Source organism: Thamnophis sirtalis, unplaced genomic scaffold, assembly GCF_051295495.1.
Source record: "Thamnophis sirtalis isolate CommonGarterSnake01/CBP01778 unplaced genomic scaffold, rThaSir2_p1.2 scaffold_13, whole genome shotgun sequence".
NCBI classification, from domain to species: domain Eukaryota; kingdom Metazoa; phylum Chordata; class Lepidosauria; order Squamata; family Natricidae; genus Thamnophis; species Thamnophis sirtalis.
The window spans coordinates 17705516-17723812 of record NW_028261393.1 but is presented as its reverse complement, the minus strand read 5'-3'; the positions used below and the strand labels follow the sequence as shown (position 1 = coordinate 17723812).

The 18297-nt window shown below is 44.9% G+C and overlaps 1 protein-coding gene across 1 annotated transcript in view; it reads right to left on the bottom strand.

Annotated features, from left to right (window-relative positions):
- MAP3K6 (mitogen-activated protein kinase kinase kinase 6) overlaps positions 1–17287 on the bottom strand; it is a 70594-nt gene extending 53307 nt beyond the window's left edge. The window contains exons 1-2 of the mRNA XM_087727380.1: positions 16384–17287; positions 6130–6269 (exon numbers count right to left, since the gene is read on the bottom strand). Coding sequence (XP_087583506.1) covers positions 6130–6269; positions 16384–16690 — 447 coding nt within the window. The 5' untranslated portion in view covers positions 16691–17287. The remainder of the gene's footprint in view (positions 1–6129; positions 6270–16383) is intronic.
- Between the last annotated feature and the right edge of the window lie 1010 nt (positions 17288–18297).

Here is an 18297-nt window from a genome sequence, read left to right as displayed (position 1 = left end):
AGGGAATGGAAGGATTGATACTTCTTGCAGACAGCTGGTCATTTGCATCCTTTTAGAGAGCCATGTCAGGCCTGCATCCATCTTTACTTTTGGGTCTTTGGCCTGCCACACTTTCTATTATTCTGCTATGCATTTTCTATTGTGGGAAAATGGGAGGGGGGATTGTAAGGAGTCACATACTATATAGCCACAACAAAATTCTTCCTAGAAGCCCAAGGTCATCCTTTGTCTCTACACCTCTGCACCTGACTGGAACTGGATGGGTGGACCTGCCAGCATGGCAGTGGAAGATTGGATCATGTGATGAACTTGGCAAGATCTTGAACTTTCAACTGGGTGGGGAAAACCGGGAAGCTTTCAGATTCAGGTTTTCCCAGATGTGCCAACATGGCTCTCTTAATAAATTGGAACATTGCGCAATACTTTGCCTTGGACTCTGATTTACTTTTTGGATGCTATTTGGAACCCTGACAAGCCGTTGAGACTACTTGGAGATTTATCTGTGTCCTCAGGGTCACCTGAGTGGTGCAAATCTTCCAAGAAGGCATGGTGCCTTCTTGGAACTGTTAAAAGGACTGTGTTGAACTGCGTTGTAGACTGACGATAAAGGATGTTGTATCCCTCCTCTCTGTTGAGAGAGCAGTGTTCAATTTTGACATAGATGGCCCCAGTGATCCTCTCCGTCCACAATGTGGACTTTGCTGTCTTCAGAAGAGTGCTTTTGTTTTTTAAGTGCAGATGGACTGCTGAATGAATAGTCCTGATCAGTTTGTTCTCCCATGTTAACAACCCACTCAAAGGATGCAAATGACCAGCAGTCAGCAAGGCGTAGAAATCCTTCCATTTCCCCACCATCCTATCAGAGCTGAAGAAGCTTCTTGGATGAGAAGCAAAACATCTGTCGACTTATGACCATTTTTCATACTTAAAACCATTGCAGCATCCCCATGGTCATGTGATCAAAAACCAGCTGCTTGGCAACTGACTCACATTTATGACGGTTGCCGTGCCCCAGGATCACATGATCGACTTTTCAACCTTCCGACAACAAATTCAATGGGAAAACCGGATTCATTTAACAACTGGGTTACTAACTTAACAATGGCAATGGTTCACTTAACCGCTGTGGCAAGAAAGGTCATATAAAGGGGCTGAACAAGTGTCTTACTTAGCAACATGAATTCTGGGCTCAATTATGGTCATAAGTTGAGGACTACCTGTATACCCTTTAGGACAGGGGTCACCAAACTTTCGGATCTCAGAGACCACTAAATTTATAATTTTAAATCCTGCGGACCACTAATATGATTTTTTAAAAAAGATAAATGGTATTTAGTGCAATATAAAAAATGCAATTAATTTTTCTCCAACCACCCAAAAATTTTCACGGACCACCAGTTACTGACCACTGCTTTAGGGCATGCAGAGTTAAAACGAGATTAAATCTCCTGCATCCACAAGGAAGGTGTGTCTCCATACTAAGATTCCTCAGAAGCTTCCAGAAAAATCATTTGGGGAAAGAAATCAGGAAATGAATGATGACATTTATTCATCTATCTAATTTATACAGCTGCCCATTTCACCAAAAGCAACACCGTGTGGTGTACAAAACAGTAGCTGATAAATTTGGGGTGTTGAAATTGAGATCTAACAACTTGCTAAAAGGATGCAAATGACCAGCTGTCTGCAAGGAGTATAAACCCTTCCATTCCCCACCATCCAGCCAGAGTTGAAGAAGCTTCTTGGATGAGAAGCGAAACGTCTTCAAAGAAAAACCAGAAAGTCCAGTTGCCTCTTGAAAAAGCACCTTTGGGGCAACCATGATGTGGATGACTGAGAATCTCCATAGACATCAGCCCATTAAGGTGTGCTGGGAAGAGGTTGCTGAAATATTAAAAGCCACTGCCTGTGGGTGGGGTTGACACTGACCTTCCAAGAGCCTGACTCAGTAGAAAGCAGTGTCCTATATTCTTAGAATACCTATGTCCCTTCCCTCTAAGGAAATATGTTGAGAAATCACTTGAAAAGCCCCACTCTGAGACAGGAAGGCAATATTCCCCTCCCTGCCCTGTTATTAAATATGCTATCTGAAGATGGAGGGAGACAGGTGTGCTAAAACACTCTGATTGTGAATCCACATAGACATTCTTGGAAAAAGGAAATGGAATTTCTCCTACCCATTAGGCAGTCTTACAAGAAAAAAAATTCAATTTCTTGTTCGGCCTTCCTCCTACAGATATGTCAAAATGACGGAACTTTACATGTCTAGGGAGATCCTTAGTTATCAGGTCATAGTTGTCCCAAAGATGCTTTTTTCAAAAGGCAACTGGACTTTGTTTTTCCTTGAAGGCATTTCGCTTCGCATCGAAGTAGCTTCTTGGATGAGAAGCAAAACGTCTTCAAGGAAAAACAAAGCCCAGTTGCCTTTTGAAAAAGCACCTTTGGGATGAATCTCTAGTTCAAATTTATTTTAGAAACGTGGAAAACACAACACAAATCCTCATCAGAAACTGGTGGACTGAAAATAGTTTTGCAAGAACAAAAGGACAATTTTAGAATCGTGTTGGATGTTTTGGAGAATGTGAAGCATTGTTTTTGAAAAACAAGAAGAAAAGGCCTTTGACAAGTTAAATTTGGATTTCCTGTTCAAGGTTTTGGAAGATGTGAATTTTGGAGAGAACAGATCCATTTCTGCTTCACAAACAGCCCAAATCTTTTTTTAATGGAGAACTAATAAATCCATGAATGACACAAACATGAATAAGGGAGGGCTCCCATTACCCTCTCTTTTGTTTATTTTAGTTCTTGAAATATTGAATACTTAAAACAAGATGAGAGGATTGTTAGAATAAAGATTTTTTTTTTAAAGTTACAAGTTAAGAGCTTTTGCAGATCACTTGGTATTTCTGGAAGGTCCTTTAAAGGGAATTGAAACATTAATGGGCAAATTAAAATAATTTAAAATAAAGGTAAAAGTAAAGATTACCCCTGTCCAGTCATGTCTGATTCTAGGGGGTGATGCTCAGCTCTGATTCTTAACTGAAGGAATCAGCATTTCCAAAGACAGTTCCATGATCAGGTGGCAAGAATGACTATATGCCGAGGCACACAAAACACTGTTACCTTCCTACCAAAGTGGTACCTATTTATCTTCTCGCATTTGCATGCTTTTGAATTGCTAGGTGGGCAGGAGCTGAAGCAAGTAACAGGAGCTCACCCCATCACTCGAGTCTCAAACTCAGGCGGTCAAAGCTTTCCAGCTGACAAGCTCAGCATCTTTAGCCACAGAGCCATCATGCCTCCTGCAATTTTTTTATATATATATGAGTAGGCTTTAAGATGGATAAACAGAAGAGGAAGACGTTAACCAAACAATTTGTAAACAGAAGATCAAATAGAATTGATGGATAACACGGGTAAAAGATTAAGACCAGATTATTGTTTTTTGGGACTGTTAGACAACCAGTTAGAAAAAGTTAGGGGACTTAATTTTTGTACGTGACAACTTCAGCAAGATTATCGTATGCACAAAGATTGACAGATCTGACATTACCCACAATGGAGGAATGGTTGTTCATGAAGATGAAACTTCCTAAAATAGTCAAATCGACTTCTTTGTTCAGAGAAAAGATAATATCTACATTTATTGCTTACTGGAAATCCCTTCTTAGAGTTTGTGCATGAAACAGAACAAAAACTAAACTTATGATTTGTGGTTTTGATTATTACATAGCCAGATAGAAATGAGTTAACGTGGTAACTATAAAGTCAGTTACACAAATAAAGGGGTAAATTTATAAATGTATTTATAACTGCTGTAAAGAAGGGCAGAAGCTGCTTTGTGTCTTTTTTCTTTCTTTTCTATTTGTCAGGGTAATGATGATTTAAAGCTGGCCAGCCAATGTAAGGTTGATGCAACTGTAAAGCTGATGGAAATGGAAGGCTGATGCAATGAAGATGAATCAGCATTGGTATAGCCACTTGAAGACCATGAAGGGGTCCACATAAGTCAATACCACTTTAAGAGGTGTCTATATAAAGGGCACCCTGACAGGGGGTATCTCTCTCTGTGTATCTCTCTCCTTGTATCCGGTATCCATTGCTAAGTTCTCTGTGTAGCGTTAAGAAGAAGATTGATTGCTTGTCAGGTATTTGCTACCACATATGTTTCTGTATCAGAGGTGGGTTCCTACCAGATCGTACCTTTTCGGTAGAATCGGTTCATCAAATCTACTGAACCGGTTGAAGAGGTTCCACCAGTGGACCCGGAAAGCAGGCCACACCTACAGAAGAGGTTCCAAAAATTTTTGAAACCCACCACTGGTCCTTGGATATCATTATTCTACACTATCATGCTCATATTTATAAAACTGAGTGCCTCTGTGAAAGGTAAGGATGACTGCTGCGTTTGTGGTGCAATCAGAACGTTGCGTGTGTTGAAGTTGTTTTAACCCAAACCAAAGATGCCTTTTAAAAAACAAGTTTACATCATATTCTTATTCATGCGTGCTGCGTGTGAGGTAATTTAAGGTGGTCTTCGGCATCTTCATATCCGGTCACATGGGCGGCAAGCCACTCCCATCCGGTCACATGGGCAGCAAGCCACTCCCACAAAGGAGGCCACACCCACAGAGTAGGTTCGAACAATTTTTGAAACCCACCACTGCTTGTCAGGTATTTGCTACCACGTATGTTTCTGTATTGTCTTGTATATAAACCACTGTTAATTGTCTAAGTCTCTGTGTGCTGTGCTTTGCTCCTGGGTTGTCTCCTAATAATAGTCATGCTACAAATACTCTGACACTATTTCTTTTTTATTTTTTCCCCTCTCTTGCACGTTTTGCTTTTTCTTTTAATTCTTCCTTATTCTTTTCTTTTTCTTACTTTCTATCAGAGGTCGGTTCTTACCGGTTCGGACTGCTTCGGCTGAGAAGATAGTAACTCATCCGGACACATGACTGTACCGGTTCTATCCTCGGCGGAGCCATCCTGATTTTCTGTTCTGCACATGCGCAGAACAATCTTCATTGAAAAAATGTAATTCCCCCCCCCTTAAATGTTATGCGTATGCACAGACCTTTTTAGGGGCAAATGCACACGTGCCGGCAAGAACCCACCCTGTTTTATATTAACTTGTATTCATTTTTTATCTCGTAAAAAAGTCTTTTATAACAATGATAGGGGTCTGGTGCTTCGGTTCCTTGAAAGGTAGATACCAGAAGTTTGATACCTGCTTCCTTCTGCCTTAGAAACAGTTGATTCAAAGTTCAGTTAGCCTGAACTTCTCTGTATGGCTGAATCTCCAAAAATGTGCCTCCTAACAAATTGCACTGTGGAGTTCTTGGTGCTCTCTGAGCTTTGTTGTTTGCTTGCAGAGGTTTCATTACCCAACTAGGTAACATCATCAAGTGATGTGGATAGCACTGATACATGATTGTAGCACAGATGCTGTTACTTAGTTGGGTAACGAAACGTCTCTAAGCAAACAACCAAGCTCAGAGAGCATCAAAGACTGTGCAAATAAACCTTGTGACTACGCACGAGTGATTGTGGGTGCACCCCGGTACACCCACGTTACACCTATCCTCCGCGAGCTGCACTGGCTACCTATTGGTCTCCAGATACGCTTCAAGGTGCTAGTCGTCATTTATAAAGCCCTTCATGGTATTGGACCTGGGTACTTGAGAAGACCACCTGCTGCCAATTACCTCCCAAAGGCCCATTAGATCACACAGATTAGGCCTCCTCCGGGTTCCATCTACTGACCAATGTCATCTGGCTACTACCCGGAGGAGGGCCTTCTCTGTGGTTGCTCCGGCCCTTTGGAACGAACTCCCTGCGGAGATTTGGACCCTCACCTCCCTCCAGGCTTTCCGCAAAGCCGTTAAAACCTGGCTGTGCCGGCAGGCCTGGGGTTGATGAGTTCCCTTCCCCCCTCAAATTGTGTGACTGTTGATTATCTTTTTAAATTCTCTTGTACTTTGTTTGTAGTATTCCCTTGTTTTACACCCCCCCCCCCTTTGGGTTTGTTAGCCGCCCTGAGTCCCTCTGGGAATAGGGCGGCATATAAATACAATAAACCTTCAAACCTTCAAACCTTTATTGGAATTGCACGATGACCATACTCACACGGAGAGCTTGCAATTCTGGAAGATCGGTATAACAGCAAAGGAGAATATTGTTGGTCATACTGAAACTCTCACGTACTCCCAGGTGATAGAAAAGTGAAGGCTGACACAGGCTGTTGCTCATCTCCACAACCACCACATCTGCAAAGATAGAAAGGGCAGATATCAACCACAGAACACCAACTCTTCCACGTTTTCACACTGCCCTCACCCGGCTGGTGGCTAAGGGCAGGTTACTGAGGCCAATCTCATTCATCTTGAGCCACCTCTTGAACAAACAGAGAAGAAAGCATTCTGGTCATCAGGGACAGAACGTTCCACAAAAACATAACAATCCCCGGCATCTTAATGTCTTTGGAGACCACACCCTGCTGCTTGTTCATTGTCCACCAAGAGTTTTGAAGGTCCGTGCAGCTTTGCAGCTAGCACCCAAAACCTCCTGTGCAATTTATCAAGAGGTTGAAGTTCTTTGAAAGAGAAGGGATCAGATCAGGGGTGTCAAACTCAATTTCATTGAGGGCTACATGAAGGTTATGTTTCACCTCGGAGGACCGGGATGGATGTAGCCAGGGTGGGCATGGCCAGCTCAACATCACTGGTGTCGGGGGCGCCGGTGGTGGCTCAACCACTCTGCCAGTGAGAAAGGGCTCCTGAACTCTGTTTTGACCCGAGATGGCTTCCTCCCACCCTCTGCCAGTGAAAACGGAGCTCAGGAGGGACGCCTGCTGCCCTTGCGAGCTCCGATTTCAGCTGCGACAACCTCCTGCAACTCTCTGCCAGTGAAAACAAAGCTCGGGAGGGCTACTGGCAGCCCTTGCAAGCTCCGCTTTCGCTGGTAGAGTCACTGTGGGCCAGGCCTTCACTCTTTCCAGGGCAGCCCTGTGGGCCAGATCTAAGCACCCCACGGGCCGAATCCAGCCCCCAGGCCTTGAGTTTGACACCCCTGGATCAGATTGTTCTGAGGACAATGAGCAAACTAAGCGGCTGCCCTACATACTTTGTAGGCAGAATTTCCCAGGATATCCCAGGCGGAAGTAAGCACCCAGGCTAAAATCTTGCAAAACTGTTGCTGGTCCATTCAAAAGAATACCAAAATAGAGGAACTAAACAGCCTTAGGGCGACTTATTTTACTGATCCATTCCATTCATTGAATATTTCTTTCTTGCTGCTTTTTAAGTGCGTGTATAATTGTTTGCAGGAATTATTTCCTACGCTCTTGTTCTTGAAGATTGTTGCTATGCTTGTCTATTAGACGATCAGACACTGTATGTGTGCCAGTGTGCGTATAAATATATGCATAAGGGGAGATAATTGCAAGAGAAACAAAACAAGTAAAAGCAAAACAAAATAAAAACATTGCTTAACACCCTTTTTCTCTTTGTAATAGGAATGCTCCTACTTAATGTTCTGGCCAGGTTTTGGGGCCTTTTTCCTAAAGCGATCTGGCCTACTTTATAACAGAAAACATTTTTTTGAAAACTTGTCCAGTTCAATTTAAAGATAAAAGAAGCACAAGGGGGGAGATTTATAATCAGACACTGCTCGTTAGCCTGATCATAATCTTTCTCAGAATTGTAAGCAGGATCCACAGTGTTGTTTTTTTCAATCCCAGCAATTATTTTATCTAAGGGGATTAATGCTTGTCTTTTTTATCTATACCCATCACCGGTTGTTTCCTATTTGAGAGGGGTGTACAAAAGGTCAGCTAATCCTGGGCTGTGTTTCTTCTCAAATTCTTCTGAGATGACAACTGTACAATCAGTCAAAGGTGGAAATGGTTGTTCTGACCCAGCCTTAGCAGAAGCAAGAAACCTCTTTATTTATCTCCTGTGAATTAATGGCATTCACACACCAAAAAATCCAGGCAATAGTCCTTCGAAGAGTTAATGGCAGTAACAGACCTTATGTTCCTTGCGACAATTGCCAGGCTGTGAGCTCCAAGCTGCAAATTAAGTTCTGGCAAGCAGTCACGAAACACGATGAGCCAAATCTTCAGAAATCCAAACTGTTGTCTCCTATGACCACCACTCCCCTTTCCTTCTATTTATTCCCCAGCCAGGGAGGGGCTATTCAGCATCCATGTGTGCCTTGCTTCCCGAGTCGATTCCTTGTCCTCAATTGTCCTCCTCCCCTAATGCGCATACATCAGGAGTGGATTGCTGCCGGCATTACTGCCAGTTCAGTGCGCAAAAAATGAAATGCAGTGATTCACTTATCAACTGGGGCAAGAAAAGTTGTAAAATGGGGCAAATTTCACTTAACAAATGTCTCACTTACTGACAAAATTTGGGCTTTGTTGTGGTCATTAGTTGAGGACTTCCTGTATTTGCTAGTCATTCCTGACTCTAGGGGGCAGTGCTCATCTCCGTTTCAAAGCTGAAGAACCAGCGATCTCCGAAGAAGTCTCTGTGGTCAGGTGGCCGGCATGACTAAATGTCGAAGGCGCATAGAACACTGTTACCTTCCCACCAAAGGTGGTTCCTATTGTTCTACTTGCATTTTTACATGTTTTCAAACTGCTAGGTTGGCAGAAGCTGGGACAAGTAACGGGAGCTGACTCCATTATGCGGCGCTAGGGATTTGAACCACCGAACTGCTGACAAGCTCAGCATCTTAGCCACTGAGTCACCGCGTCCCTCTAAGTTGTATCCCGCTTCCCTGGCTTGAGTTGTGAGCCGCCCTGAGTCCCCTTCAGGGGGAAAAGGGCGGCATATAAATAAAATAAACATTCAACATTCAAGTTGAGGACCACTTATATTCAGTGGTATACCCAGGACAACTCACTGCGGCCAACTCGCCCCAGGACAACTCATTGCTGGACAAGAGATAATATCGAAGAAATAGTAGAATACGCTCATGAAAAAAGGGAGGCCAAAGGAGGGACAAAATGAAACGTGGACATCAAAAAATAAAATAATTTTTAATTATTATAAATAATTAAATTGAATTGTTGAATTGTCCTGCCGTGAGCTGCCCCGTGGCGAGTTGGCCATGGCAATTTGGCTGTAACGAGTTGTCCATTCCGTTCAGGGTTACCTCTAGTCTGGAAGGGGCTCCAGGCAAAGGATGCTCTGGAGAGCTTCCTCTTTTCTCGCAGGCCATCTGAGCGTTAATAATGCATTAGCAGTGCTCCAAATCCATTCACTCATCTGCCACATACATTTCCTGCTACGCTTACAGCAAGGCTACAATCAGGCATGCTTCAGGAGATGAACACGGCCAAGAAATCCAGCGGAATAATCATGGTGGTTGCACCCGGGAGGCAAACTTTAATTAAAGGAGGAGTCCACGGAAGGTGTGTGCGAAGCTGGGTGCCAAGTGCTGATGTTGAGTCTCTTGGACACATCGGATTTGTGGTGTGACAGTTTGACAAGCGGCTGTCCAAGTTTTAACTTGCTCAGCCTGTCAGGCAGGAGCTGATTAAGAGGATGTTCGCTCTCACATCCTTTGTGGCTCCCCTAGTAATTACACATTGCTTCTGTCCTAACCCACCACTAATTTCATTCATTTGCATAGATTTCCCTTTTTCTACACTGCACTTCTCTTCCTTTCTTGGGAAGATCCGTTCTGCACACAGCCGAATGAGGAGGCTGATCCAGACAACATTTTTTTTCCTTTCAAACCTTCCTCGCAGATAGAATATCAACTCAAGACTACTTTTTCCATTCTGCCGGAATTCAGACCACCAGTGGTAAGGGGGCGGGATCTTAAAAAGTACCTCAGAGCATGCTCAGAGCATGCACAAGTACCATATTTTTCAGAGTATAAGATGCACCTTTTTCCCTCAAAAAAGAGGGTGAAAATCTGGGTGTGTCTTATACACTGAATACAGCAGTGTTTCTCAACCTTGGTCACCTGAAGATGCGTGGACTTCAACTCCCAGAATCCCCCAGCTAGCAGAGCTAGCTGGGGAATTCTGGGAGTTGAAGTCCACGCATCTTCAGGTGGGCCAAGGTTGAGAAGCATTGGAATACAGTGTTTTTGACTCCTAAAACCCCGCCCCCTTTGCAAAAATGGCCCTGCATAGCCTTTAGGAGGCTTCCAGAGTGCTACTGGGGGCGGGCAAAAATGTGTGAAAAATGGGGCATTTCTTTGCTTCTTTTGCCCCTCCCCAGCCTCCAGGAGAACTCTATATAAGCCTCCTAAAGGCTATGCGTGCCCTGTTTTTGAAAAAAAAACACGGGCCCGTTTTTGTGAAAAAATGGGCCATTTGGGGGAGTTCTGCCGAGTGCAAAAACTTTTTTTTAAAAATTTGCCTCTTCAAAATCTTGGTGCGTCTTATACTCTGGTGCTTCTTATACTCCAAAAAATACGGTAAATGCATAACCACCACTCTTTAAAGTAGTCGCATCTTTTCTCAGGACTGTACGATTGTCATCACTGACTCTGCAATCCAAGAAAAAAAGACACAGCAGCTTTGAGGATGCGCAGACAGATGCTGCAAGGCATCTTTCTGGAATCAAACCCAATGCATTATGCAGCTGAAACAGAAAATGCAAACCCAAGAATCTGTCTGATGATGGAAGCCAGGAGTTCTTTGCATACTTAACACCTCCAGCAACTTTTTCGTTGAATGGCAATCTACCAGGAGATCCTTCCAGGTCTGGAAGGAACTTGTCTTCCTTGCCTACTTTGCATATAATGTTAATTCATAATGTAGATAGGTTCTGGCTTGATAAGATCACCTATGGTGGACTAGAATTATATGCAAATCAGTTTGGAATTCTTGAATTAGCATCATGTTATCTACGCTGATACACTTCATTAAGCCACATCAAGGTTTTCTTGTATATTGCATGGATTAGTATGTATAAACTGGACATTGTAGTTTGCCATACATGGCTTAGAACGGGGTGGGTGGGTGTCAAACTCAAGGCCCGGGGGCCGGATCTGGCCCATGGGGCCACTGTGGAAACAGTGAAGGACTGGCCTGCAGTGCCTGTGCCAGAGAAAATGGATGTCAGGAGGGCTGTACACGGCCCTCTGGAGTTCTGTTTTCACTGGCAGAGGGCTGCAGGAGAATCCCCCAGCCCTGCCCGGGCCACCACAGGTACTGCCGACATGAGTGACATTGAGATGACCACGCCCACCCAGTCAGCCACGCCATGCCTCCACCCCCGAGATCAAACACAACCCTGATGCGGCCCTCAATGAAATCGAGTTTGACACCCCTGGCTTAGAACAAGTGAAAAAATGTGGCTAAGCCCAAAATTATGTTTAAATGAACAACAGTGTGTGAACTTACCATAATTTTTGGAGTATAAGACGCATCTTTCCCTCCCCTAAAAGTGGGTGAAAATTTAGGTGCATCTTATAGACTGAATACAGGCGTTTTTGGCCTCCCGAACTCCATGTCATCACATTTTTGCCCTCCACGGCCACCAGAAGCACTCTGCAGTGTTCCGCATATCCAGTTTTCACCCAAAACGGGCCAGTTTTCACCAAAAACACATCCGTTGTTGGCCTGCGGAGTGCTTCTGGGGGCCTGGAAGGGCGAAAACGCGATTCACAGAGGCCAAAAACTTGTTTTTCTCCTGTAAATTTAGGTGTGTCTTATAGTCTGAAAAATACAGTAAGTGACTGACTCTTCAAGCAGTCAACCACAAGTTGGCTACGCAAATTTGTTAACCTGGCATATTGTTCAAACCTAGCTTATTTTGATCAGTTTGTGTTTCAGTATGTTGGGTGAAGATCCAGAAAATTGGGTGTGCTGAATAAACCATGAGTAAATCTGTGTTGTTCCCTCAAGGCCTGCACAGTTGTTTCATCACGGCAGTGATGAGGTGTTTTTATGAGGGATGAGCAAAAGACTTTTGGAAGCGTACAAGAAGAGTTGGTTAAGGCTTCAGCCTAGAAACTAGGGGACTATGAGTTCTAGTCCTGCCTTGGTTATGAAGTCAGCTGGCTCACCTTAGGCCAATCATTTCAAATGTGCTTTTTTTTTCCTTCAAAAGGCTGGACTGTTTTTTTCCTTGAGGAGGAAGAAGTAGAAAATGTTTCGCTTCTCACCCAAGAAGCTTCATCGGTTCTGATGGGGGTGGGAGCAGTGGTGGGATTCAAATAATTTAACAACCGGTTCTCTGCCCTGATGATTTCTTCCAACAACCAGTTGACCAAACTGCTCAGAAAGTTCACAACTGATTCTCTCAAAGTGGTGCCAACTGGCTGAATCCCACCACTGGGTGGGAGGAATGGAAGGATCGATACTGATAGAATGGTGGGGATGATGGAAAGATTATATGTCTTTGCAGAACCTACCCTTCCACTCCCACCCACCCCCATCCATCATAACCGTCATTACTTATCCTTCCATTCTCCCCTACCATCAACACCATCAGAACGGATGAAGCTTCTTGGATGAGAAGCAAAATATTGTTGTTTCTGTTTCTGTTTCTGTTTCTGTTTCTGTTTCTGTTTCTGTTTCTTCTTCTTCTTCTTCTTCTTCTCCTCCTCCTCCTCCTCCTCCTCCTCCTCCTCCCTTTCCTTCTTCCTTTTTCCTTCTCCTTTATCTTCTCCTCCCTCCTCCTCCTCCTCCTCCTCCTCCTCCTCCTCCTCCTCCTCCTCCTCCTCCTCCTCCTCCTCCTCCTCCTCCTCCTCCTCCTCCTCCTCCTCCTTCCTTGAGGGAAAAAACAGTCCAGTTGCCTTTTGAGGGGGGGGAAGCACCTTTGAGACAACTACAACTTGGATGACTGAGAATCTCCACAAAGAACTGGGCCAGTCACTCTTTCATAGACTTAAAAAAATAATAATAGACAAGGGCAAACTACTTGCGAAATCTTGCCAAGAATACCGCAGGGACTTGTTCAGGCAGATGCCACGAGTCCAAAAAACAAAACAAAGTGTGACTCAAAGCCACAAACACACAACAAAAGTATATACCGACAGCAGAGAGACCCAAGGGGGAAGGTTATCTTAGCCACCCAGGTAGAGTAGATGCCTACTCAGGAATCTGATGGAGGTGAATGATCACGTTAGTTACAGTAGAAAGGTATAATTAAGGTATAATTTAATACTTTGTGGGAGAAAGCAATGGTAAATCACTTCTACACTATACCACAGTAATGGCTAACCTTTTTGTTGTCGTGTGCTGAAAGTGTGTGCGCACACCCATAATGCAATGCGTGCACCCTGCGCATCCATGCGTGATACCCCCACATGTGCCCAACTCCCCGCACATGCACACGTGACCCCCCCGCTCCCCCTTTCCCCTGTGCATGCACATATGACCCCCGCCCCTTCACACATAGCATGCATCTCCTGCATGCGCCCCGCCCCTGCGCATGCACAGCAGAGACCTGAAAACCAGCTGGGCGGCAGGAAGCATGCACGCTTGCAGAGTGGATCATGCCCACAAAGAGGGCTCTGCATGCCACCTGTGGCATGCGTGCCATAGGTTCGCCATCATGGCTATACCACATAGATCAGTGGTTCTCAAGGTTGACTCAGCCTTCCATCTTTCTGAGATGGGATAAATGAGGACCCAGATGGTTGGGGGCAAGAGGCTGACTCTGTAAACCGCTTAGAGAGGACTGTAAAGCACTGTGAAATGGTTTATAAGTCTAAGTGCTATTGCTATTCTCAACCTTGGCAACTTTAAAATGTGTGGACTTCAAAGCATACTGGCTGGGGAATTCTGGGAGTTGAAGTCTTAAAATTGGCAAGCTTGAAAAACACCAGATTAGGAAACAGAAATGAAGCAGGAGAACCTCTTGTCTAAACAAAGAAGGCCAACAAATCTGGAGAGTGACACAATGATCAGCAGTTTAGATGAGGTCAGTCTATATACCGGTTCCTCCCTCCCTCCAAAAAAGAAGATTTATCGTGCAAATACGGCACAATATCCTTAATTTTATCTGCTAGCAAAATAGCTTTTAGGATCTTTCAGAGCAGATTGGAGCCTTATATGGGAAAGAGAGATAGCAAATGTTTCAAGCTGGCTTTAGAAAAACTGCCCTCTCTAACCGTGCTCCTTATTTTTCTGCATCTGCTAAAAAGAGAAGGATTCAGAGAGGCACTAGCTCAGTGAAAAAGTATGTGCTTTGCATGTTTACAGTTCCAAGATTTAAGTTCCCGCCAGCTCCGATTAAAACGATAAAGTAATAGACATTGAGAAATAGCTCTTTGCCTCTGAACTCAGAAACCTACAGGATTAGATGCACTAAAAGCATTCAAGCGGCTTCTTTTCTACATAATACTCAACTCTATTTTATTAAATTACTAAATAATTACTTTAGATTTCATTAACAAAGCTCCGGAATAACATATCCCGCAATAGAACCCCCCCCCCAAAAAATATGACTTGACTTGTTTATTTTTTATTTCCTTGTGATCACATGTTGCACTTATAGTTATTTCGGCTGTCAATTTCATTTTAAATTCTGTGCTTTAAATTCCAGAAGTGCTTTGACAAGAGGGGCAGTATTACATCTTGGAAACAAATAAGTGAAATTTAATTAAATTGAATTCTTGATGTGCTCAAGGACTGGTATATTTATTTCCCATTAGCTCAGAGTAATTTAATAATAATTTTTAAAACTGCAGCAATTCTGATATAAGTTGGAAGAGTTTCTAAGAAACTGAAATTCGTGAAAGCTTTTTCAAGCAAAAAAAAAACAAAACCCTTCCCATTTTCTGGTCTATATAATTGAATTTTCCACAGACTGCTGAAGCTGCAAAGTTTCTGCAAAAAACTCACAGTCTATATAGGAATGCATTTATTTATTTATTTCCTGCCTTTATTATTTTTATATAAATAACTCAAGGCAGCAACACATATTTGATACCGCTTCCTCCTAGTTTCCTCGCCACCACAACAAACCTGCGAGGTAGGTTGGACTGACAGAGATAGGAACTGGCCTCTCACAGAGCAATAGGTAGAATTGATTTCCCACCTTTACTAAGGTATAATTTGATTCCTATATTTGGAAAGAAAGGCATGGTTTGATGGACACCTCAAAGAATAGATTCAAACTTGCAACAAGTTCAGGAAATTGTAGGAAACATTCTGGCTGGATCCACACAAGATATTAAGCCTGTGTATTTAACCAGGTGTTAAATGCAACCCTTAGGCTTGCACAACTTTCTGGATTCACACAAAACACTCAGAACTAAGACCGCCACATTATGGCTTATGGTAACCCAGGTTTTCCCAGTTGCAATACATAGCTGTGAAAGTTGGACTATAAGAAAGGCTGAGCGCCAAAGAATGGAGGCCTTTGAACTTTGGTGCTGGAGAAGACTCCTGCGAGTCCCTTGGACTGCAAAGCAATCCAACTGGTCAGTCCTAGAGAAGATCAACCCTGACTGCTCTTTAGAAGGCCAGATCCTGAAGGGGAAACTCAAATACTTTGGTCACCTAATGAGAAGGAAGGACTCACTGGAGAAGAGCCTCATGCTGGGAAAGATTGAGGGCAAAAGAAAGGGGACGACAGAGAATGAGGTGGCTGGATGAAGTCACTGAAACAGTTGGCGTGAGCTTAAATGGACTCCAAAGGATGGTAGAGGACAGGATGGCCTGGAGGAACGTTGTCCATGGGGTTGCGATGGGTCACACACGACTTTGCAACTAACAACAACAACCCAGTTTTTAACCTGCCTTCCTCCATCCTTCTGCCCTCCCACCCACCCAACCAGTTCTTGCTGAAATAAATACATTAGATGTGTCAAAACTTCAAATCTCCACTTGTGGGAGTCCAGCCATTACAATTGTGAACCTGCCATCTCCAAATTGGGAGTCGAAGTCCAACACGTAGGATGAGGAAAACCCGGCTTATGGTTTACGGAGTTGCATGGGAATCCAGTTAAGGTTAAAAACCAAAGTCCTGCTAAGCAGCATTTAGCACAGAATCCAGCCCTTACACAGATTAACAGAGTTGGAAGGGGCCTTGTAGGTCATCTAGTCCAACCCACCACTCAAGCAGGAGACCCTACATCATTTCTGACAAATGGCAGTCTAATCTTTTCTTGAAAGCCTCAAGTGATGAAGCTCCCACAACTTCTGAAGGCAATTGGTTGATTGCTCTCACTGTCAGAAAGTTACTTCTTATTTCTAGGTTGAATCTCTCCTTGGTCAGTTTCCATCCCTTACTCCTGGTCTGGCTTTGGGGGCTTTGGGAAATAGCTTCACCCCCCTCCTCTCTGTGGCAGCCCCTCAAATATTGGAACCCTGCTATCATGTCTCCCCTGGTCCTTCTCTTCACTAGACTAGCCATGCCCAGTCTCTATAGCCGGGGTAGCGCGGCGCAGGGGACTCACCCGCGTTATAGAAACGGTCCAGACTGTCCGTGACTCCCAGCATCAGAGTGCCGAAAGGCACCGTGGCGAGCTCCGTGCCCGGGAACTCCCTGCAGGCTTCCTGCAGGCACAAAAAGGGCAGCGGTTTTTCCAAATCCTCGGTGGAGACGTAAACCACGCGCAGGGCTCGGGTCCTGCCGCCGCCGCCGCCCTCTCGGCAGCCCTGGCTACCCGCCGGGGAGAGCGGCTTGCTGGGGGTCAGGGCCATGGCCAGCGTGTCCTGCCAGAGGCTGCCGGCGCTGCCCAGCTTGGAGTCCGTCGCCTCCATCCCGCGGGGACGCCTGGCGGGCCCGGGGTCCAAGCGCGCGCCTTCAGTCGTCCGAGGGACCCATCGCCCCAATTGGCATCAGATCAAAGCCACCACCAGCCGCCGACCACTTTCTCCCCTCCTGGAACTTTCGCCTTCCTCTCTCTCTCTCAAAAGAGGCTATTGACAAACTTCCAGGCTGCGCGGTGCGACCCACGTGCCTGTGGCGAGCCCCGCCCGGGCGGGGGCGTTGAGAGTCAAGTGCCCGACTGCTCGCCCAGGGCCGAGGAAGCGACTTGCAGGCAGCCTGTTGCTGTCGGAAGCCTCTCGGGGCTTTTCTCCTTCCTGGGCGCTCCTCGGGCCGAAAGGGCGGGAGGCGAGGCGAGCGGGAAAACGCCCACGAGCTGCTGGCGCAATCCGGGGAAAGGCTCCAGCTGGAACGGCGGTGGCGGCGGCTGTGTGTCTTTCCGCCGCCTTCCCTCCCGGGGCGAAGCCGCAGGGCGAACGGTGGCGTCCCGATTGCGCAAAGAGGAAGGCAGGCAGCGGGGGGGGGGGGGGGGGAGAAGAGGCGAGTCCCGGCCGAGGCTCGGCTCCGTGGCGGGAGCTGCCTGCTCTGCCTCCCCCCCCCCCCCCCCCGGGGCCGTCCCGGCTTCCAGCTCCTGCCTGCCAAGTGGCGCTCCTTCGGCATTCACGAGAGTTCCGGGAAAGTTGAGAAAGGAAGCACCGCTGGGTTGCTGCTGTTTTTGTTGACGTTTGATTCTCATCCTCCCCCCATGTGATAGTAAACTTCCCTTTCTTGCTTGCTTTCTGCCTTCCTTTTCTCTCTTTTCCTCTCCTGCCTTCCTTCCTTTTTTCTCTTTTTCTTTCTTCTTTTTCTCTTCTTCCATCTCCTTCCTTCTCTTTTTCTTTCTTTTTTCTTCCTTTACTCTCCTTCCTTCCTTCCTTTTTTCTCTTTCTCTTCTCTTTCTCTTCTTCCATCTCCTTCCTTCTCTTTCTTCCTTCCTTCCTTTGCTCTCCTTCCTTCCTTCCTTTTTTCTCTTTCTCTTCTCTTTCTCTTCTTCCATCTCCTTCTCTTTTTCTTTCTTCTTTCCTTCCTTCTCTCTCCTTCCTTCCTTTTTTCTTTTTCTTTTCTTTCTCTTCTTCCATCTCCTTCCTTCTCTTTTTCTTTCTTTTTTCTTCCTTTACTCTCCTTCCTTCCTTCCTTTTTTCTCTTTCTCTTCTCTTTCTCTTCTTCCATCTCCTTCTCTTTTTCTTTCTTCTTTCCTTCCTTCTCTCTCCTTCCTTCCTTTTTTCTTTTTCTTCTCTTTCTCTTCTTCCATCTCCTTCCTTCTCTTTTTCTTTCTTCTTTCCTTCTCTCCCCTTCCTTCCTTCTTTTTTCTCTTCTTCCTTTTTCTTTCTTCCATCCCTCTCCATCTCCTTTCTTCCTTTTTCTCTTTTTCTTCTTTTTCTCCTTCCTTCCTCTTTTTCTTTCTTCCTTCCATCTTCTTACTTCCTTTTTTCTCTTTTTATTCCTTCTTTTTTTCTTTTTCTTCCTTCTCTCTCCTTCTTTCTTTCTTTCTTTTTTCCTTCCTTCCTTTTTTCTCTTTTTCTTCCTTTTTTCTCTCTCCAGTTTTGAGCATATACTATTC